This window comes from Lepidochelys kempii, chromosome 3, assembly GCF_965140285.1.
Source record: "Lepidochelys kempii isolate rLepKem1 chromosome 3, rLepKem1.hap1, whole genome shotgun sequence".
Taxonomy (NCBI): Eukaryota; Metazoa; Chordata; order Testudines; family Cheloniidae; genus Lepidochelys; species Lepidochelys kempii.
In genome coordinates this window covers 98,771,869-98,795,924 of record NC_136382.1, presented here as the reverse complement: position 1 = coordinate 98,795,924, position 24,056 = coordinate 98,771,869, and the positions used below count along the sequence as shown (strand labels likewise).

The 24,056-nt window shown below is 40.0% G+C and overlaps 1 protein-coding gene across 8 annotated transcripts in view; it reads left to right on the top strand.

The window, feature by feature from the left end:
• PTPRK (protein tyrosine phosphatase receptor type K) overlaps positions 1-24,056 on the top strand; it is a 584,612-nt gene that overhangs the window by 443,540 nt on the left and 117,016 nt on the right. For all 8 annotated transcript variants that reach the window (XM_073337267.2, XM_073337266.2, XM_073337264.2 and 5 more), the window contains one exon: positions 14,041-14,343. In XM_073337267.2, coding sequence (XP_073193368.1) covers positions 14,041-14,343 — 303 coding nt within the window. The remainder of the gene's footprint in view (positions 1-14,040; positions 14,344-24,056) is intronic.

Genomic DNA, 24,056 nt, shown 5'->3' with positions numbered 1-24,056 from the left:
CTATTGTCATTCCCAGTGCCAGATCATTTTAGTTAACTGCTGCTAAGCAGCTAGCAATAAGAAATAGAAAGCTGTGCTTTTGTACGGTCTACGGAACTGCTGTGTTGTTCATTTATGTACCAACAAGGCTTATTGATGCAGCATATTACTTTTTGTGTGTTTATTTAAATGATCTTAATAGAATGAAGTAAATTTGGGCTTTAAACTAGGCTGTCATAATTTTAAACATTTTTATTCTTAGAAGGAAAACTGAATTTCATTTAAATTAAAAAAATTGATTTAGGTAATCTGATTTTTTCCATATTTTTTAAATCCTGTTTTTATTCAACCTACATCATATTGCGACTTTAACGTAGTCAAAATTCTTGATCTTGATAGTGGCCTGTTACCAGATGTTGTTTAACATATGTTGTTCATCTATAATTTAGATATAAGAACTATCCCAACTTCAGAGGAACTGAATTCCATGAGGAGAAGACTGAGATTTTCAGTAGGACAGAGTAGCATAGAAGGATGATAAAGCACTTCATGTGTCCTGTCTATTTCTGATCTATTTGTATAATGCACATTCCGATTCAAATACACTAGAAATTCACTAATAATGGAATGAGACATGTAGTGTTGGCAACATTCGCTATATTATCATGAGTTCCATGATATCAAGCCACTTGTTTGTGAGGCTCTCTTGATAAAACACAGACAGCGCTAATATTTTGCCTGAGATGCTTGCAGTTTCCCTTTGTGGCCATTAGAGACTGTTCTGGCAGCTGCCTGCAGTGCCCAGCTCTCCCTTTACTTTCCGTGGATATGTCGATACTGAAATCCAGAGATGTGATTGCAGCACATGGTATACCTGAACTAGCTTTGATTGGCATACCTTGCTAAAAACGTAAGTGAAGCCACAGCAGCATGAGCTAAGAGCCGGAGTGTGAACCCAGGTTCTGGTCAGGCTTTTTCCTCAAGTGACTAGCACATGCTGCTGCTCATGCAGCTGCAGCTAAACTGCTACCTTTAGTAAGCTTGCTTGATCAGCACTAGCTAGGTATGCCTGTGTGTGCTGCAACCACAACCCAATTGCAATGTGGACATATGCTTGAGCAGGGCAGAGCCAGGGAGCTGGTGCTGCACAATGCAGTTGCCTTCTCAGAGTAACACAACAGCAGCCTCACCACAATACAGAAAGGCAGAGTTAATGGACGTAGGAACTCAGACATAGCCACAACCTCTGAAAGCCAGAGGCAGGGGATAGCCCCATGGTAATCAGGATCTGCTGCAGCCTGCTGTGGAATATGGGAGAGCTGGGGCTGGGAAAGTTCTGGGCAGTGGAAGGGAGAAGCTGAGGTCTACATTTTTGCAGGTGCACATTTTGTATGCATTTAAAGTTGAATTTTAAACCTGTAAATGTTGAACACACATTATTGGTGGCAAGGAGAGATTGAAAAGCAGAAAAGGCAGAGCAAAACAACAAGACTGGGTCATCGTGTTCAGTTCCTGTTGTTGCAGGAAATCCCATCATATAATCCCATTCATATGTTTATCCAGATCCATCTTAATACTAGGTAGGTTGTTTGCCCCCAGCTGTTGGAAGGCTGGCCCAGAGCCTCACTTATAATTTATTCTTTTTTCTTTTTAAACACTTATGATTTTAGCCAATCTTGGGGAGGATGGAGGTGGGAACTCTTTGTTTTTGAACTATTGGGGGTGGCAATACTGGACAAGGCAAATTGCTGATGTTTGCAAATTATATGCTTCCATTACCATTATGTGTTTAATTTTTGACTATTTGTTGTTCATGGTGTGTAACTGATCACGTAAGTTGTGTGGTGGTATTTCTGCTCTTTGACTGGAAGACTTAAACTTTTCTATACAGAAGAAAGAAATTGAGATTTCAAGAGGTCCATGAAGAACTCCTGTAGTAGGTCTTGCCACTACAGTAACTAAACAAGTTCAAACCAATATTCAAAAGATTTGAGCTTTCCACAAATATTCTTTAAAAAAATTATTTGTGAGAATGTTCATTGGAAAGGCATCATGATTATTATCCAAGAAATTGGAAGTTCATATTCAACCAAATGTTGGTGCAGGCTTTTTGTGTAGTATTCACGCAGCTGTACTAGTTACAGTTGTTAAAAATGTGTATTTTTTAGAAAGGTGACTCTTGAATTCACTGTTAATATAGCCACAGATCTTGTATTTGTAAGTCAAGGGTTAACTTTTTCTGTCTCTGTTAATTTTGTAATTTACAAATGAATGTAGACAATTAATCCTTTCAAGACGCCTGTATTAATTACAGTCCTAGGCAGGTTTCTTTGGAGTTTTATAATGCTTTTGGTCACAATTTCACTGTGTTTACTGTCACAGCTTGATGCCTGTTGACATGCTGATTCATGTTTTATTATACCAGATAGGGCTTATTCCTCTAGAGGAATGAGTTTAAAGAGGTCACACCTTATAATCATGCTGGCATTTCCACTCCTTGTAGGCTATATATCTCCTTTTAATTTAAACTCCAAAAAATATACTGGGATTTCTGCAGCTAAACTGCAATCGATGGAATTTATTATCAAGGGATGTCTAATCTCTAAAGCTAATACAAGACTTCACAGCTATTGATTACATGTGAAGGATACACAAATTGTTAATCATCTATGGAGGTAGTAGAATAAACATACCATCAAAAGGAAAAGAACAAGTAATTGTCATCAGTGCTGTTATTTTTTTGTCTCTGTACTATATCTCTGAAACGAGGACAGTAGCATTTTGCATGTGAAAAGAAGTGTACCAAAACATATTAAATATTCCCTCAGTGCTTCTGAAACTACTATATTACAGCTGATTATCTGTGTACTAATTCAGATGTTTTCTCTGGGTCCCACAGGTGTGTGGTCAATAAGAAATTTGTAAGTTGACTCAATAAGTGAGTTACCTGAAGGAAAGGAGGAAAAAAAGAGCTCATAGATTTTCATGCGTTCAAATTATAACCTTCATTTGAAACAAAATAAATCTATAGTGCTAGCACACGATAAATACCATCATTTATTTGTTCTCTGTGTATTTTTCACACTTGGTATACATCACTGGTTCTCAACCAGGGGTCCGGGGCCCTCCCGGGGGCGTGAAGAGGTTTCAGGGGGTCCGCCAAGCAGAGCCAGCGTTAGATTCACAGGAGCCCAGGGCAGAAAGCCAAAATTCCACTGTGTGAGGCTGAACCCCACCACCTGGGGCTGAAGTCGAAGCCTGAGCAACTTAGCTTTTCGGGGCCCCCTGTGGTATGGGGCCCTGGGCAATAGCCTTGCCTGCTACCCCCTATCGCCGGCTTTGGCTTTTATATGCAGAAAAAAGTTGTTGCAGCACAGCTGGGCCACTGAGTTTTTATAACCTGTTGGGGGGGCCTCAGAAAGAAAAAGGTTGAGAACCCCTGGTATGTATGAATATATCCTGTACGATATGGATATTAACATACAGTATTTGTATTCACCGATATGCATCTTCATGTTTAGACACCCAAATAAATGTCCGGATTTTCTAAAGTGCTGAGTGTGATGGATTTGGAGCTACGCTGACTGTAATAATTTATGAATGTGTTGGCTTGGTTATTGGGACGTTTACTGAGACTGTGGTGGTTTAAATTACCAGGGCTGGTCTGGAATAGAGGCAGAAAGAAAATGGCTCTAGTAGCCTCCTATCAAAAGGCACATAAGTTGTTAAGAGACTGTGCCAGAAATGTTTCTTTGACGATTGTACTTCTATCTCATAGGTTCCCAGGCTGTGGGTTGCAACTCCAAATGAGGTCACGCCATCAGCAGATGGAGTCGCAGATACAAGGGGCAAGATGATGCCGTCTGCCCCTGAACCTTTGCATAATGTGATCTTGCATGCACCAGACATGCAAGGTCTCACTATGTGGGGGGGACCTCCATTTTGTAGCTCGAAATGTAAACCTCCTGGTGTGGCATTTGTAGAGCAGGTCCGGACAGGTTGGCTGTGCAGAGGTGGCTGTGTGGGTGCCAATTTGGCCATTTGCACCATCCAGCTATGCAAGCAACCAGCTGAGGGACTTGAATGCAGAAGATCCTTATCATCAGAGCATCTTTTCTGTTCAAGCTGATGGGAGCTTGTGCTAGTCTTTTCTGAGATGAGACTCTGCAATGGCTTGTAAGATCCTTAAGGGGAGCCCCATATCTTCTTTTATGCCACCCTGAGTACCCTGTGGGCAGTCAAGGATAAAGAATCATTGTAAGTCACTGTGTCTGTGCTGCCCTAGTATCACCACGTAGGACCTTCCTATGCCCAGGCCTCATTTGCTTAAGAGTGAATTGCTCTTTCTGTTTTGTGATAAGCAGCAGAATGGACTCATTTTTATGCAGAGTGTCTGCTTCAACCTCCAGTGGTGAGTCTAGTGATGGAATTATGAACACAAAACAAGAGTCTAAGAAACGTGCTCACAAATATGACAGGAAGATATAACTTTATACTGGACAATGTGGTATAATTTATTCTCTCTCCCACCCTCAGTGCACACTTTTGAGGCCTCTCTTGTCTTCTGATTTAGTTACTCACTCCCAAATAAATATATAATGCTTTTTATTTTTAAGCACATGTTTTCTGGCAAAAGAAAAATTTTATGCAAACCGGGATCTGGATTCTGCTCTCATGCTAGTGTAAGTCAGAGAAACCTCATGGAAATCATTGGAGTTGCTCCAGTTTGCACTGACTTAAATAAGAGTAAAGTTTGGCCCAAGATATACAAATGTCAGAGTTTTAATTCAGGGTAGGCTTGATGGAAAAATTGCTGGGGGGCATGAATCAACACTCAGACGTGGTTATACGAAATATTACCTATTCACTCTTAAAAAAGGAAAATAAGTGACAGGTTTAATATCTTAAAACTAGGGCTGTCAAATGATTTTAAAAATTGCAATTAATCGCGAGATTAAAAAAAAAAAGTTGTGAGTAATCACAGCTTTATTCGCATTGTTAAATAATAGAATACCAATTTAAATTTATTATAAATATTTTGGATGTTTTTCTACTTTTCAAATATATTGATTTCAATGACAACACAGAATACAAAGTGTACAGTGCTCACTTTATATTATTTTTTATTACAAATATTTTCACTGTAACAAAAGATAAGTAGTATTTTTTCAATTCAGAGCACCTGAGTTAGGACATCTAGGTTTTATTCATAACTTAAATATGGGCTCCACCCCTAGTCTTAGCATGTCCCAGCATATGTGCTTGCTCTTTTTCTCAGACACGCACACACAGAGTCTGAATTGTACCATTCCCAAAGATGGCTACACGCATCCGTAGTGCTGAACTGCTCGTGCCAAATGAGGGTTCTAGTGGTGCACACTTTCTCCCTGACACTCTGTCTTTGGCATTTGGTCTTCTTTTGACATTCATAATAGCTCTAACCTAGTGACTTTTGGGGAATGCTGCAAGATGAATTTATTTTTTAATTTATGATTAGAGACAGTCAATTTCTCAATCACATTTCTGTCTACGTTTTTGTTTCGGTTTGTCTACTAATGTTATAAGTATGCTGAATCAAGTTAGGGAAGTAAAACTGTTTGATTTTTCTGTTTACATTTTACATTTGACAGCACTTTGTGTATCCTCTTGATCAGTCACACTCCTTGTCTCATGCACTAGAATAATGACACCATTCATGCCGTGCTCTGAAGTGGGGAGTTCAATTGCATGCTTGTCCCTTGGCTTGCTCTGCAGAGGATGTTTACAGGAGCAGAGCTGTAGTTTGAGTTTGGACCAGGAGGTATTTTATTTTTCTGGGTCCCCTCACAAAACCAGAGAGCAACAGGTGCCATGGTGGCAGCTAGAGTAAACCTCTTCTTTATTTCTTATACCCCTTCATTCAGGGAGCTAATTTCAGTATTCAGCCAGGCTGCTGTTGGAAGGGCAGCTGTATACTGTACTCCCTGTGACTCCTCAGCAGTTTCCAAGGAGAGGCTTAAACTTCAGGAGGCCTTACCTCAGTGGTGCTACTGATGAAAGAATGGACAGATAGGTGATGCTCAGAGGGAGAAGTAGGGAAGAGCCTAAGAAAATGTGGTTGCGTTGCTCCTGAGTCTATCCACTGTCCTTTGCTGAAAAGACTATCAGCAAAAGAAGGGAAACCCATCAAAATTAAAAAAGTAATTCTTCTTTTAAAATGTCAGATCACACTATTTTAAGGGGGCTCTATCAGAAAAAAAAATTACTTTAAGTTAGTCAATTAAAAATTGTGTTTGTGTTTTAAGAGTTTTAGTACAATCTTCGTTTTTTGTACGTCACTGTCTGTATTCAAAGGTCTTAGCAGCCATGGCAATAGGTGCTAAAAAAAATTTAATAAAATTTGCAGCCCTCAGCACTGGTCTTGTCTCAGCAATTTGTGTGTATTTGTGTAATGTATCTAGCCCCACTCTCAAAGTAGCAAGAGTCCTCCAGTTTCATACAAACTCGGGGCTCGAGTCAAGTCAACCCAAGCCATCATTAGCTTAATAAGAGTTAACATGGATAATAGTTAACATTATTTTGGAATACGAAGTGATTATGCAACATGTTGTGCTTCAGTGTGTAGAAATTTTTAGCTGGCTTTTGATTGTAATGTCACACAAACAGAAATAAACCTCGGGGAGGAGGGGCATTGAATACCCTCTCACTCAAGGGTCAGGGGGCCCAGTTCTTTCATCTGAGTTTACCTTTGCTATAAAATATGTCTCGTTGTTTTCAGTTTCACACAGACTATGTGTGTTTTATCTTCTGGTCAGAAAATTCATTTTTGTTTTTTCAGATAAATGGAATTGAAATTGTGCATTGCAATCAACCTTTAGGATTTCTGATGAATGGCAACAGTGGCAAAGCACTTGTCATGCTTCAGTATCCTTCTTTTGTGTACATCTTTAAAAACAGCTTTTAGGGCGGGGGGGCATTTTCCCCCCTCTGATTGACTGCAGGATAAGAAGTTTTATCATTAAAAATTGGTTCTGGGCAAATGCATGCGCTGCCCTTGTTTCTTTTGTAGCTGTGAAAGCTTTTGTTTTCACAACTACCTCTGAATAAATTGAGATAATCTCTACAAAGAGGCACTGATATTGACCTGTCATATCACGTGTCGCTTATCAAGTGCTAAAGAAATTGAATTTCATTCCATCTGTTCTCAAGCTACTTATTAAATCATCCTGCTATTGAGAGGTGTCTGGGGGTCAACAGGTTCGGTCTCTTCCTGCCATCTATCCCTCTATTATTAACCTTTAGAGAATTACTGAAGTTGTTCTTTATTTTATCTTATAAAGTTGGGTTAAATCTTCTTGATCCATAAATTGTTGCACGTGAAGGTCCTATGTGTGTAATTCTTTTATTTGGTAAAGTTTTGGACATGGATTGAAAAGCCAGCTTAAATGTACAGACTTTTTTTTCTGTCTCTCTCTCTCTGTCTCTCTCTCTCTCTCAGGTTTGCTATTCCTGACTATGTTTAGCCTTTGAACTGGAGATCAGTATTTGTTTTAAGTAAATTAGCCATTGACTGCACTTGTCAATTATTATAAAACATGCATTATTGTAGTATTGAAACAAATCTTAAAAATCTGCTCTGTTTTATCGGAGTGTATAGTCACCTTGTTCCTATTATTTGGAATCATATTTCCATTCAGTTAGAAATGGGGAGGGTGATGATCTATTATTAATTTGTTCCTGTAATATCCAGAGATCCTAAATGGCACCCTATGGTCCTGTGCATATATTGTAAGAAACAATCTCTACCTCTAGGACCTTACAGGTTTCAGAGTAGCAGCCGTGTTAGTCTGTATCCGCAAAAAGAACAGGAGGACTTGTGGCACCTTAGAGACTAACAAACTAACAAATTTATTAGAGCATAAGCTTTCGTTAGTCTCTAAGGTGCCACAAGTACTCCTGTTCTTTTTAAGATCTTACAGTCAAAGACAAGACATACCAAGTAGGAGTAACAAAGAAATGGGGGACTTCGGCCAGGGTATGGGCCTGAGTTACTGAGAGAATGGTGGTCTTTCCAATGTTGACAACAGAAATGGGGCGAGGAAGATGACCTGTTGATCTGACTAAGTTAATAGCAAGACAGCCACATGAAAATGTCAGTAAGACACGCAGAGATGCAGAATTAGAGTCAGAGGTAAGAAGTGAAGAGATGGATGTGTGAGTAATCAGCATAAACATGGTGGTTGAATCCCTGTGGGCAGGTAAGATTGACTAGAGATCAGTAAGATTTAGAGGGGCCAAGGATGAAGCCCTGTGCATTCCCCACCAATGTAGGAGAGGTCAAGGAAGGTGAGGCCGTGAGGTTTAGTCAGGAAGATTATTAGGACTTTGAGAGCTGCTTCAGGGAGGTGGTGAAAGGTCTAGGACAGAATAGCAGAAAAAGGTGAGGAAGTCAGTCGAATATTTTAGTTTTATCACTGAAAAAGTTGACAAGGACCAAGATGAAGGTGGGGAAGAATGAGGGAAAGGTTGAGGATGTCCTCAAAAGCCGTGAATAGACAGCTGGCGTTACCAGCATGGGAATCGGAGTGGAGAAAGTAGTGCTGCTTGAGCAGGAAGATGGCAGAATAAATTTTTAGTGAAGGAAGTCCACATGATCATGGAACTTTCTCTAGAGATGTTCAACAGCATGAGAGGAGGAGACAAAGCAGCACGTATTGAAGTTAAGCCAAAATTGAAGACAGACCTTGAGGTGGAAGAGAGAGTGTGCAGATAGGGGTTGATAGGTAGTTGAGAAGTCATGTATGTTATTAGAGTGGAGGTCAAGGAAGGACCGGGTGGTGGAATGGTGGAAAAGTGTGTGTGGGAGGGGGGGTGATATTGAAGGAGACAATGGTGATTAGAGGGAGTATTTTGACCTTTTATGGAAAAAAAAAAAGAGATTGATCTGTCAAGGATTAGTCTAGTCTAAACTATTACATGGTCCCTGGCACCATAGTATCTGAGCACTTACCTCTCTCCCAATCTGAATCTAGATTTAGTATTGAATCCAACTTCCCCCAACCCCTCACATGAAGAGTTCCCTTCCCCATACACACTCTGCTCTCCCTGAGTTAAAGTTAAAAATAAAATCCTTCACATTTCCTGTCACAGTAATGACCAAAAAGGGTATGCCGTTGGCTAATCAAAATACTCAGATTTACTGTGCTTCCTATCAGTTAACTTGGAAATCTTTCAAATGCCAACTGATTTTCTCTCCTCATACAGCATCTAATGAGCCACTTGAGCCCTTTGCCACTGCCCCACATGAAGAGTTGTCCCCTGTAAGAAATGCATTTAATTAATTTTTTTAGTTTTTCGGAAAAATGACTTTTGAGTAAAACCCCACGTTTTCATGTTAAAAACAAGATTTAATGCCAAAAATTCCAAATAGTTAACTGGTTGATTTAAAGTATATTTTAAACTCAAAAACAAAAAAAATTAATACTGTCCCTTGTTATAGCTTTACAACGTAAACAACAGCTTGAGATTGCAAAGTAGTATAATGAACCCCAAATTTGTACAAAGTTAAAAATAACAATTTTCCAAATACTTGAGAAATAGTTTCTCACCTTCACTTTACTGCATCTGAAAATCCCATTTTGATTCTTGACAATTCACAAGTCACCTGAAATGGCACTCTGTTAACTGTGATTTGTTTAGGTCCTTGTTAGGAAAATCTTGGATGCAAAATTCAGTACTGGACAGATAAGTGTTGTAGGCCCTGATTCAACTAAGGTTCTTAAGCACATCCTTTAAGTTCCTTGCTAAATCAGGGCCTTAAAGAACATCTCTCTCTCTCTCTCTCTCTCTCTCATTTTAAATCTGAAAGTTACAGTCAACTTGGATTCATGGCCCCTAGATGTTTTCACGTCAGACTGGGGGAACAGTGTTCTCTGTGGAGGGAGGCTTGCTGAACAATGAAACAGACTTGGAGTAACAGACTCTCAAGTTTGTCCTTCAGAGCATGCTGCAAGATCTATCTATTCACTCAGATTTTTTTCTGAAGGGAGAAGTTGAGCTGGAGATGAGGAAGTGTGGATGGGTATTGACACTGGGTGAATTAAAATTGTTTCATGTAAAGTTTTCTTTTAAAAATTTGAACTGTTCCTGTGCCTAAAGTTTGAGGATAGGTGTAACATGAGACTCAAGGGGATGAGTACATAAAGGTGGTGTTTTTCAAATTACTTGTCCTTAATTCTGCATAGATACTCAGTTAATATTTTTCTTCTTTTAGCAAAATCTTTCTAATCCCCTTTAACGAAGTGACATTGAGGAGCAGTGATAGTTATCTTTTCCAATGGGAATTAGTATTTGAAACCTAAGCTTGGTGCATGTGCCACTGCTATTGTTAGCCAGTGTTATCTCACAGAGCGGGGAGCCAGGTACATCTGAATTCTATTCCTGGCTCTGACAATGAATTGCCTTGTGGTCTTGAGCAAGTCACTTAACTTCCCTGTGTCTGTTTCCTCAGTAGTCAAATGGGAATAATAATACTTACCTATCTGACAGGGCCAGGTGGTGTGAAGATTAATGTTTGTACTGTGCTTTGAAACTGGCAAGAGCTGTGTATTGTTACTCTTTTAGCTTCATTTCATTGATTAAGAAATTAGGAGTGTTCTGGAGGGAGTCTTATTCCATTCATGTTAAGCATGGGATACCACTTTGGTATAACCTAATATAACAGAGGAGCAAGTTCTGGAGTGACATTCATGCACTTTAGACAAAGCAGTTCTAGCTATGATTGGACAGTTCAAGGAAGGGAAATTACAACCACCAAGGGATGAGATTAATAATTACTACACACCTCACCACACACTGGCTTGGACTGCTGTTCCTGAAAGGATACCTTTAACTGAGAAAAGAACCATCAGTTGGAAACAAATTACAGGAGAATTAAGATAACATTTTGGGGGAAAGTAAAACTCTGAAGTACATCATGGCAGTATGGGTGTGGAGGGAGCTTCCTCTTCTTCTTATGTAATTTTTTTTTTTTTTTTGTAATGAGATGCAGCGAGTTTCCTGAAGCTTACCAAGCAATTCAATAGCTTTTTGTCTGAGGAAAATAATTATTGGAAGATTACTTTCTACCAGGGTCTTACAGATGGAGAATTTGTGGTGCAGCAGTTTAAAACAATTGGACTTTACCTCTAGAGAGCCCTGTTGTGAATGTTTTTCAGAGGCAAGAGTAAAATTGTGTTTAAAGCATCATTTTAGCAGCAGTGGGACAGTTGGCACAGTTTACCAAAGCTGTTGAGAGACTCTGTAGACTTTAATTACCATCTCAGTCATGCAGAATTGGTTAATCTCTGCCAAAGATGAGAGTGCGTGTGAGAAAGCTAGATCATGCTTCCTATCTTATTCCTCCTTTTTCGACAGGTGGATAAAGGATGCTTTTTAATATCTCCTCTGATACTGACACATATTTGTAAAATTTGCATAGGATTGTAAAATATTTTTTTCAAAATTAACAACACGTATTTTTTGTTTGTTTGTTTCAAAAATCCTATGTAACACAGTGTGAATCCATATTAAGGTTCTGACTTGGAGGAAACCAAATAAAAAATCAGTGCATTTCCCATCACCGGTTGGTTTAAGGCTTTGCTTGATTCTCAGACATGCAAGGCTTGAATCTTTAGAACCAACTATCCTATATTATTATGTGCATATGCTCTTTTTATATTAATTTAATACATGGAGCAGGTTAGAAATGTGTGTTTTATAGCACAGGATGGGGGCTTGGGATAGGAAAAAGAAAATTGAGAACAGTGGGATCATTTGTAGAAGAGAAAATGATATATAAAACAAAACTTGTCTAATTACACAATCTTCCGCTTATTTCTGTAGACTTCAAATTCTCAATCTGAGTGCATAGGGATGTTTATTCCTGTTATGGTCTGTCTTAAAAATCTAAATCTAAAAGTTGTATGCAGTATTGTAGTAGCCATGTGGGTCCCAGGATATTAGAGAAACAAGGTGGGTGAGGTAATATCTTTTATTGGACCAACTTCTGTTGAGAGAGACAAGCTCTTCTTCAGGTCACCTGTAAGCTCAAAAGTTTGTCTCTCTCTCTCCAACAGAAGTTGGCATAATACAAGATTATTATTTCACCCACCTTGTCTAAGTCTAAAATGTCTGGCCTAAAAAGACTTGGTATTTTTTTTTCCTTTTTAGAGATTATATTCTCCTAAAACATTGGAATATGGATTTTCTGCACCTGTGAAAGGGAAACACTGACCCTGAACCATCCCATTATGAGGTCTAGTCTACACCTAAAATTTAGGTAAATTTAGCTGTGTTGCTCAGAGGTGTGAAAAATTCATCCCCCGCAGAGAGACATAGTTAGGCTGACTTAAGCCCTAGTATAGACATTGCCAGCTACTGCCTTTTGTGGAGGTGCCTTTATTACAGCAATGGAAAAACCCCTTCCGCAAAGCTTATAGCATAGGCGTATCCTGAGAAACTATCAAGTTACTGCCCTTCTTTATAACTACTATTTTTCAGATAGATAAGCAGACAAGTAACACCCAGGGCTCACTTTCCAAAGGAAACTTATATCCCTCCATCATCCATCTGATCTCCATAGACCCATTAAATGATTTCTCTCAACCCTAGTAGTTTTGTCACATTGGGCAACGTGTTCAGAAGGCCACTACCACAAATTTGGTAGTAACTCAGTACTCAAGGGTGGAAGAGAACACACGTGTGTGTACACAGTAATCTGTAAATTCAAGCTCATAGTGGATTTAAGAGGGAGGTGATGGGTTAATGTAAATATTAAGAAAACTGTGTGGCTTTTAATCCATAACTTGGTGTGTGTAGAGAAAGAAAATTAAGTAGTTTGGTTGCAGTTGTTTTGTAAACTGCATGCTGAATAGAGTATATTCCTTGAGACTCTCACACATTTGGATATGCCATCTGTGCTTTCTACAGAACATTTGCCTGCTTGAGATTCTTGATTCATAAATGAAAATTACACAGGACAGTCACACCCCAAAAAGAAAAATCTGTGTTTCACATATGTGTATTCTCTCTTGTTTTCACCTAGAATCAGCAAAGACACAAGGTTAAAGTGTACCCTAGAGCTTGCTTTATTTTCTTTGGCAAGCAAATACATATTGAGTGTAGAAACATTCCCTTGGTAAATTTCTAGTGCAGCTCTAGTGTATATATATTCATGGTCATGACTTTCATTGTGTAATCATTTTAATTAAGTTTGACTATAAAAGTTAGTCTTGCATGAGGGATGAATGCGCTGGAGAGACAATGATAGATTGATGGCAACCCAGCCAAGTATCCCATGTTCTGCTGTTAATTTCTAGCTGAGTGGAAGTTCATGTGCAGATAACAGTTGAGCTTGAGTGATGGTGCACTGATTACTAGCTCAGAGCTATGCACAGACAAAGTGTATTGGGTGGTAAAAGGAGGTAGAATATGATGTAAACACCCAAAAGTGTTTTTGTAATATTTCTTGGCTTTCTTGCTTGAATTAATAGCATCATTACTGAAATAATAAACGTTAATGAATATCTGCATCATTTTTGTAACTGCTAGTTTAGTACAGCAATTAGTGTAATTAGTATACAGCATAGTTTGGTGGCATGATAAATCATGCCGAAGAGCATGTTGACTCTTCACCACTATGATATATTATCTAATTTACTCATTTAAAAAACGATAAAGGGGAGATAGGGGAAAGTTAGCAACAACAGCTGTGGTGGCCTTTTGGTCACTCTTCCTGAATTTGCCTTCTGTATTCTTAAATGCTTTGAATTGTTAGCACTGTTAATTAACATTTTATTTTTAATGTTGGTAAATCTTAATCACTGATTAAAACCTACAGAGAAGAGAGCAGAAGAGAAATGAAAATGTGTGGCATTTCACCTTAGGGTATTTCTTGCAAGGGGTGTCACTTTTTCCAGTGATGAGTTTGTACTTGTTGGGTATCTCTGGTGCTTTGACATTTCTAAGTGTATCACTTAACAAGTCAATGTGAATGTGGGAAACGTTAACAGGGTTATCTCAATTATATTCTGTGTCTTCTAGAGCCCATGAGAACACCAAAAACACTGAAGATTGCTGAGATCCAGGCCAGACACATTGCAGTGGATTGGGAGTCTCTGGGTTACAATATTACTCGATGTCACACTTTCAATGTAACTATTTGCTACCACTACTTCCGTGGTCACAATGAGAACAAAGCGGACTGCTTGGATATGGACCCCAAAGCACCCCAGCATGTGGTGGATCACCTGCCTCCTTACACAAATGTCAGCCTCAAAATGATCCTAACTAATCCTGAAGGGAGAAAGGAGAGTGAGGAGACCATTATTCAAACAGATGAAGATGGTATGCACAAATGCTATTTTAGAAATTATATTTAATCTAAAGGAGCGGGAGGGAATGGTTTGGTGAGTTAAAATATGTCTTCTGATGAACAAAGGTCACAGTCTGTTACAGGGGTGGCCAATCTTACTGGTCTTCTAAGACACATACAGCAATCTTCAGAAGACCGAGCACTGGGGCACACCTGCCAGGGGCCAGAGCTTGGGGCTTCAGCTGTGCAGGAGGCGCCTGACAGGACTCCAGGCTTCAGTCCCTCTTCTGCTGAAACCCTGAACCCCAGAATGAGAAGCCCACAGGGCTGAAGCCCTGTGACCCCACTCCCCGCTGGGCAGAAGCTCCTACCCCACCACCTCGCTGCAAGGCAGAGTTCCCAAGCTCCCCTGCCCCCACCCAGTCTGGTAGATGGAAAATGGTGGGGGCAGTATGGGGGGTTCTGCGAGCCTCACTTTAACACTAAAAGAGCCGCATGTGGCTTGCGAGCCACACTTTGGCCACTGCTGGTCTATTAATTAGTTATAAGAAGGTTAAATTGCCCCCAAAATTATGGCTTTTCAAATATTTTAGTAGTTATTCTGAAAAACTAACTGAAACGGACCAACATTTAGCCCATGCCACCGTGCATAACTTTTATGTACGATAAAAATGTTTCCTTAATTATGAAATATATTCATATTGGACACAAGGTGTTAGTTTTTGTGGTATTAGTTAAGGACTTTTTTTTTTTTTTTTTTTAAGAATATTCAATGGAGGAAACTTATTCTGTACATTTATATTTAAATATTCAGTTCAGCATTGCAATATTTTACCTGAAATTCAGGATAGCTTCAACAGAATATGTTACATGTTATATAGCGCACACGTTATCTATTAGCTGACTTTTTAAAAAAAGAGAACATGTAATTTTTTGAGACCTCCTTCTTAAAGTTCCTGGTTTAAGTCCCCTAGTAAGACAGCCTTACTTACATGAGGAGAAACAAAGGACAGATTCAGATGTTTATCAAGCTATTCAGTGATTGTCTGTTATGAATCTTAATATGGAACTAAAACAGCATGAACTATAGTTCCTTAATTAGATGAAAACTATTGTATGGAAATAGAGCTGGCTTAGTTTCCATAACTTTAGCTGATTAACTGCCAATTCAAGACACTAGAAAAGACATACAAACTTTGAATAATGTATATAATTCTGTACACATAATAGAGAAAGAAACAGTTTATCGTGTGTGTGTGTGTGTACATGTAAGGTCATAGATCAGAGCTGTCAATTAATCGCAGTTAGTTCATGCGACTAACTCAAAAAACTTAATCGTGATTAAATAAATTAATCGTGATTAATTGCAGTTTTAATCACACTGTTAAACAATAGAATGCCAACTGAAATGTATTAAATATTTTGGATGTTTTTCTACATTTTCATATATATTGTATTCTGTGTTGTAATTGAAATCAAAGTGTATATTGTTTTGATTACAAATATTTGCACTGTAAAAATGATAAAAGAAATAGTATTTTTCAATTCACCTCATACAAGAACTGTAGTGCAATCTCTTTGTCATGAAAGTGCAACTTACAAATGTAGATTTTTTTTGTTACATAACCGCACTCAAAAACAAAACAATGTAAAACTTTAGAGCCTACAAGTCCACTCAGTCTTACTTCTTGTTCACCCAGTCTCTAAGACAAACAAGTTTATATACATTTACAGGAGATAATGCTTCCCTCTTCTTATTTACAATGTCACCAGAAAGTGAGAACAGGCATTTGCCTGGCAGTTTTGTAGCTGGCATTGCAAGGTATTTATGTACCAGACATGCTAAACATTCATATGCCGTTCATGCTTCAGCTACCATACCAGAGGACATGCTTCCAAGCTGATGACGCTCATTAAATAAATAATGCATTAATTAAATTTGTGACTGAACTCCTTGGGGGAGAATTGTATGTCCCCTGCTGTGTTTTACCTGCATTCTGCCATAAATTTCATGTTGTAGCAGACTTGGATGATGATCCAGCACATGTTTTTATTTTAAGAACACTTTCACTGTAGATTTCGCAAAACGCAAACAAGGTACCAATATGGGTTTCTAAATATAGATATACCAGTTGACCAAGGTTTAAGAATCTGAAGTGCCTTCCAAAATCTGAGAGGGACGAGGTGTGGCGCATGCTTTCAGAATTCTTAAAAGAGCACATTCCAATGCGGAAACTGCAGAACCTGAACCACCAAAACAGAGCTTCTGCTGGTGGCATCTGACTCAGATAATGAAAATGAACATGCATCGGTCCGCACTGGTTTGGATTGTTATCGAGCAGAAGCAGTCATCAGCATGGACGTATATCCCCTGGAATGGTGGTTGAAGCATGAGGGACATATGAATCTTTAGCACATCTGGCACTTAAATATGTTGTGACACCGGCTACAACAGTGCGATGAGAACGCCTGTTCTCACTTTCAGGTAACACTGTAAACAAGAAGCAGGCAGCGTTATCTCCTGCAAATGTAAATAAACCTGTTTGTCTAAGTAGGACTTAATGGACTTGCAGGCTCTAAAATTTTACATTGTTTTATTTTTGAATGCAGATTTTTGTACATAATTCTACATTTGTAAGTTCAACTTTCATGATAAAGAGATTGCACTAAAATACTTGTATTTTTCAGTTCACCTAATACTATTTTTTTTGTTTTTTTACAGTGAAAATGCTTGTAAATCAAAAATAAATATAAAGTGAGCACAGTACACTTTGTATTTTGTGTTGTAATTGAAATCAATATCTTTGAAAATGTAGAAAACATCCACAAATATTTCAATAAATGGTGTTCTATTATTGTTTAACAGTGCGATTAATCTCTTGATTAATTTTTTTAATCGCTTGACAACCCTAACATAGATACATAAAAGAGAAAACTGAAACAAGTGCATTGTGTTTGTATATGTGTACAAGCAGTGAAGTGAGTTGTGTAAATGCTGACTGCAATCAAAACTGGGATGTGGTGGAGCACTTGTGCGTTTTTAGCATGTATTCAGTTTTTCCAACAAACAGGAAAAATGATGTTTCAGACAGTGCAATAATGAAGAGAGGGTTGCAGTATTTCACAGTATAACTAGAGAATACAAGGAGTTGTGGAGAGCCACAGAGATTGATATACAGGAATTTTTTGAGACATACAGAATTTTAATATTTTATGCAGATCAAATGTAGTGTTAAGTTTTTTGTAGGTGGTGAGAAATATAAACTGGAGGGAACTATTGATATGTTTAGGTTTTAGTATAGGGATTTATGGTTGCTGTATTGCATGAGAATCAATAAAGCAATGATGCTATGCCCACGTGAATTGAGCGTCATTCCCTGTTGCTGAGTAGGTGCCTCTTCAAGATATCCTTTTATCCTCTTCTCATACCCTTTAGTCAGTTAGATTTGCAGAATTTGGCCAAAAGAACTACAACATGTACAAACCTCACCTTGCATTTAACTTTTGGATTATTGTTGGGAATATGGAGTATGAAGGCTTTGAGATCAAGGAAGATACTGAATCTTGTCACTCTGGTCAAATGATACTGGTGCTTGCCAAAACACTTGAATTTCTGAATCTTCCCACCTGTAGATCGGTGACCTTGTTTACATTGGAGTTAGTGTTAACGTGAGTTCCCCTCTCCTTTACAGGGTGTAATATATCTTAATTGAAACCAATTATAAAGTTATTCCAGCTTTATGTTAATGAAGTCAGAAACTGCAACAGCACAGTTTTTCCAATTTCTCTTCCTCCCAGTCTAACCCTGTACCTTGAGTCCAAAGTTGACAGTTCTTTGTATCAGATTTAGGAAGTCTTTTAAAGTCATGTGCATGTGTGGCAGGGTGGACTAGGTCCAGACGCCCTCTGCTGGAGACCTCACTGCCCTGCCTCACCCTTCCCCAGAATAAGAGCAGAGAGAAGTCCTCGAAGCTGCCTAGAGTGGCTGCAGAAGAACAACCAATCAGAGGGGCTGATGGAGCAGCCAATCTGGGGCCAGAAGGGCCCTATATAAGACAAGCAGAAGAGCAGAGAAGTCAGTTGCTGTGTGGAGCTTGAGGAGTGAACACCAGGTACCACTGATAGATCACTGTGGAGAGCTCACTGCAAACCGGACTGAAGCCCCAGGGAAGGCTGCTGAAGAGCAGCAGGACCAATGGAAGGTCAGTGCAGGCAGGCTAAAGCCCCCGGGGACTGAGCACAGAACCTGGCCAGGCCAGCGAGGTTACCGAGAAGTGCCCCACTGGTCTGATTGAAGATGAGCCCAGGGAGGCCTGCTGAAACACCACCATCTGCGGGTACTGACATGGGCCTGGGCTGGTTGGTTGAAGAAGGCAGTGCCTCTGGAAGAAGCCTTAGAGCCATGGCCCCATACCAGGACCATGATAAGAACTTGGACTGTAAACCCCGGAAGGGGGGATAGTATGGCTCGGCCAGAGGGCTGAATTGCTGAAGACCTGATGAGAGAACCATCGGCCAGAGGGGCACTACCCTGTGAAAAGAACTGTTTGCAGGCATTATCAGCCAGAGAAAAGGGGCACTTGCGAGAGGCGGGTGCTGACTCCATTACAGGATGTTGTTTGCATCAATGGTCAAATTGAAAAGGGTACTTCTACAGTGCCATGCCCATCTTCTCTGTTCTCCCATTGTTTACCTCAGAAAGTACTTTGGAACTGTGTACTGGTAGTAATTGTGTGGTGGGAGTTTGTTCTGTGATTCCCTGAGTGACCATTTTAAGTTTTTTCTCTCAAATCTTTTTCATTTTAATAAATTCCTCAGTTTTTCCATTTTTAGAATTTGTATTGGAAAATTAGGTGGAATTTCTCTGTGGAGCTGGATTAATTTCCAGATCATATTGTCTTGTAATCTCCTATACCAGAAAGAGAGAGTTTGTCAAATCCTAATCTATGTATTTACTATAGTAAATACTGTGAAAATTGCAAATACTGATGTTGGGTAACAGAGATGGGTTTTTTCTTAAATATACTCTTCTGAAACTTTACATCTTTTAATTTTTACATATTTAATCAGCAAGTTACTCATAAAGTAATTCATGTATACTGAGTCTCCTTTTTTCTCTCTTTGTACATTCCCTGTTTCACTATGCTGCCTTTTAACCTTCTTCCACTCCTTTTTTTCTCTTCTTTCCTTCATCTTACCTACTCAGTTTCTTTTCCTTTCTCCATATTCTTTTGTCCCTTTTCCCCACCCCCATCTTATGGCTTTATAATCTTCTGTAGGCCTGCAGCCATAGTCTATATACACCAGAACAGTGGTTGTCAATCTTTTCTGTCCCATGAAAACCCTAGCATCCCAACTCATGAAGCTGTGGACCCTCCTCCCATTTAGCAGTATGAGAAAGGCATAGTGATTGTGATCCCCTGACATCTGTTCACAACCCCCATAGGGTTCAGTACCTCCAGGTCAAGAACCCATGTACAAGAACAAAAAGATCAGATACTTGAGTGAAATGTGGATAGATAGGGTTTGGATGCTATTTTCACAACCACAAAGCACTTCACTGAAAGTGTTGTAAGCTGATATTTACCCCCGAGTAAATGTTATCAGTTTCTTGCTGGTACATATTACCTTCTTTGTACAACAAAGGATTTCTTCGTACTATAATTGTACCTATGTCTCTATACAGTGTGTATATTTCCATGCAGCCTTCACCATGGAGTGTATCCTTAATAATAATGAAAATATTCTGTTGATACTTTCATTATTATGTAGCAGGAAAACTGAAGCAATATGGAATCATTTTATAGTAGCTGGTGTCCGTTAAAACATTGTTCTACTAAAACTGATGTAGTAAATGCCTTTCCTGTAAAATTCATGCAGGACAATATTCAACTGACACTGTTTGGGAATTACAATTTCTTTATGACTGTGACATAATTCAATGCAAATTTAATGCTCTAAAATAATGACTTATTCTGATGTCAGATCAATTGATTGTGTTATTTTTAAGCATAATATTCTGTAAAGTCTGCCATCTTATAAATATATAAAAGAATAAATTATAAGCTATGCACTATACAAGTATATAATTTCATGAAATGTCTTCTGGTGATATCCATAAATCATTAAAGGAGCTAGTGACATTTCCACCATAAATCCATGATGAAATTCCCTTTCAGTTTATGGTATATTTATTATTATTTATATTTTTAAATATAAATTCAGAACTCTTTGTGCAAAAAGCTTGGGAGCCCTATCCATATTGGTATGAGAATAGCTCCATTTAGTTAGAAATTGACAAACCTTGTCTAAAATAAAATGGATTTATGCACATAAAAACAAGGAAATTCAGAATTAAGACTGAAGCTGTGGTTTAAGGATATGTGTGTTATAAAATGCTGGGCCCCAAAAGAGGTTGAGGGGCCATTGCATAGGGGTATTGGGAGAAAAAAAGGGAAGTCTGACAGAGCCACACACTCTCTTTTTGAGTCGCCCAAGTGAATGCAGAGGCTCAAGGATTAGATGTCAGCTCCAATTTTTCTGCCATTGCCGAAAGATATTTGTAATTTTTAGTTCAAATATTTGGCCACTGATTTGGAATCTTAACTGAGTAATGTAATTTTTAATATATATTCCTCTTTATCTTTTGTGCTTTAATATAGTATTAATTATTAAAACAACTGAAAGGAGGAAAGAAATACCACTTGTGGAGGACTATGGGAATTGACAAGACAACTAAGAAATAGTGTAACAAGACACTGGGCTTTGGGATATACACCCAGTGGGCCTGATTTGGCTTTTGGGCCCTTTTGGTGGGAAATGTAGTCACCAAACAGACAAGGGGTTACCTGACCAATTGTTATGTGACTGCCTGCGGAAGATTATATAAAGAAAGGCCTGGCTCAGCATTGGGAATATGAGGTAAGACCCTGAGGGAAGTCCCTGCATGTGGACCTGTCAGGAGACCTTGGAAATAGCCAAGAAGAGCTACCTAGGAGTAAAGATGTGTCCTAGCCCTTACCAGTTTACAGAAAGTGAGATAGGTAGGGTTGCCAGGCATCCAGTTTGTGACCGGAATGCCCAGTCGAAAAGGGACCTTGGCAGCTCTGGTAGGTACTGCTGACTGGGCCGTTAAAAGTCTGGTCGATGGCACAGCAGGAACCCAGGACTAAGGCAGACTCCCTGCCTGCCCTAGTTTCGTGCGGCTCCCAGAAGCAGCCGCCAGGTCCCTGCAGCCTGTAGGTGCATGGGCAGCCGGAGAGTCTCCGCGTGCTGCCCCTACTCTGAGTACCGACTCCGCAGCTCCCATTGGCTGGGAACCACAACCAGTGGGAGCTGCAGGGGTGGCGCCTGTGGGCGCAAGGGCAGTGTGTGGAGCCGCCCTGGCTGCCCATGCACCTAATGGCTGCCGGAACCTGGCGGCTGCTTCCTGGTAGCTGCAGTAAGCGCCTCTGGGACCCTGAACCCCTCCCACATCCCAACCCTCTTCCCCAGCCCTGAGCCCTGTCCTACACCCCAAACCCTTCATCCCTAGCCTCACCCCAAAGCCCACACCCCCAGCTGGAGCCCTCACCCCCCTGCACCCCAACCCCCTGCCTGAGCCTGGAGCCCCTCCTGCACCCCAGCTGGAGCCCACACCCCCTCCCTCACTCCAAACTCCTTGGCCCCCCCAGAACCCCCTCCTACACCCCAAACCCCTCATCTCCAGAGCCAGCACCCCCTCCCGAACTCCTCGGCCCAGCACAGAGCACCTCCTGCACCCCGAATCCCCCAGTCCCACCCCAGAGCACTCACCCGCCCCCCGAACTCTGCCCCAGCCCAGAGCTCTCTCTCACACTGAACCCCTCATTTCTGGCCTGCCCAGAGTCCATACCTCTGCCCCAGCCCGGAGCCTTCTCCCGTACTCCAAACCCCTCATCCCCAGAGCCCACTCCAATCCCCTACCCCAGCCCGGTGAAAGTGAGTGAGGGTGGGGGAGAGCGAGCAATGGAGGGAGGAGGAATGGAGCAAGTAGGGGGCGGGGCCTTGGAGAAGGGACGGGGCAGGAGTGTTCCGTTTTGTGCAATTAGAAAGTTGGCAACCCTAGAGAGAGGCCTTTGTTGCCTGGTGTCCTGCAGTACGTTGACTAATATTTTTGTTAATAAAACTAGCCCTGAGGAAAGGGACATGGGGACGGAACTTGAGAATTTAGGCTTTATTTTGACTGACCTGGTTGGTGAATCTGCCCACTGGTTTACAGATACACTCCTCTTCAGAATCTCTTTGCTTTCATATATCCCTCTCCTCACTTGCCAACCTTTGTTTCTAGGCTCTTATTTTTTCCTCTACTTCCCTTCCCACTCCCCCCAATTTATGTATCTGGCATTCTCAGCAGTAGAGGTTTATAATCAGAGTTTAAACTTTTGTTCTAATGCTTTTTTGGTGTCTGTGGAAATAGAATCATGTAACTAACTAGTGCCAGTCAGTTTAACATTATTGCTGCCACCGTTAAAGAATATTATAGCGCAGAGGCACAGACTATGATCATGCAGTGCAATCAGTCTGTGGGCTTTTCCTGCTTGGGTGTTTAAAAAGAAATGTGGGAGGGTGCACGAAAACACAAGACTCCCGTATCCTGTGTCCAGTTTCACTCCTCTATGCAGCACAATCTCTTAAAAAAGAAGACACAATAAATAATTTTTCAGGTGTCTTTGCAAACAATGTGTGGACACTTGTTTATCCCTTCCACTCCAATGCTATTTTCAAAACTGTTTTAGCAAAATATAAGCAAGTGTGTTTGGAATTCTCTAGCTGCACTCCCATACATTCTTATACACACATTCAGATGTAAAATGAAAGGTATCACCTGGGTCAGACTACACGCAACAGTATGATTCATTTGAGCTGTGGAGAAGAGAAGCAGCCGAGCATTCCCATGAAACATAGAATGATGCATATGACAGCATCCTTGAATACCACAAACAGCACAGAGGGGCTGTCATGGCACATCAGCCTTTATCCACTACACAATCTGTGTCAGTATAGTGAAGCAAAACAGCAGTATTTGCATTTAGTTAACTTCTCCCAAGTCTTCAACTGACAGATGGATGAACAGTTCCTATGAAGTTGTGTTGGAGTCTCATCTGTTTACTTGTGGGCTTCTCTGACTCCATGAATTTATTATTAATGTATCAAATTATTCTGCCTATCCCAGAGGTCAGCTCATCATTTACATCTTCCATGTTGACTGAAATAAATCTTGCTGTTGTGACAGGCCACTCTCTGTTCCTTGATGCTGTTAACACGGTGCACAGCACTTCCTTTGATCCAGTGATTTTTAATTTATTTTTGCCCCTTACAAAATTGCAAGATACTTTGAAAATAAATCTCCAGGAAATGTCATGTCTGAAGCTCATTGCATGTTGGATTAAGGGGGGAGGGAGGAGAAGGGAACTAATTCCTTTTTAGGGAAGACAAATATATGCTTGGATATTTAAATCAAAACAACTTGTTAAGTTGCGAGACTTTTTAAAAATAAAATCTCTTTCTTACATTCATTCTGCACTCCCCCCTTCCCACCAATCTTTCAACACATTCATCCTCAACTCCAGGCAAAGTGCTGATGGTTAAAAAGAACCTTATGCAAGGGCGGCGGGATGGTGGTGAAAACCTTGTAAACTGAAAATGGGAGATAACTAAGCATTCAGACCTAGTACTGATGTGATTACTAGTTATTATGAATCATACTTCAGGTAATGGGTCCTAA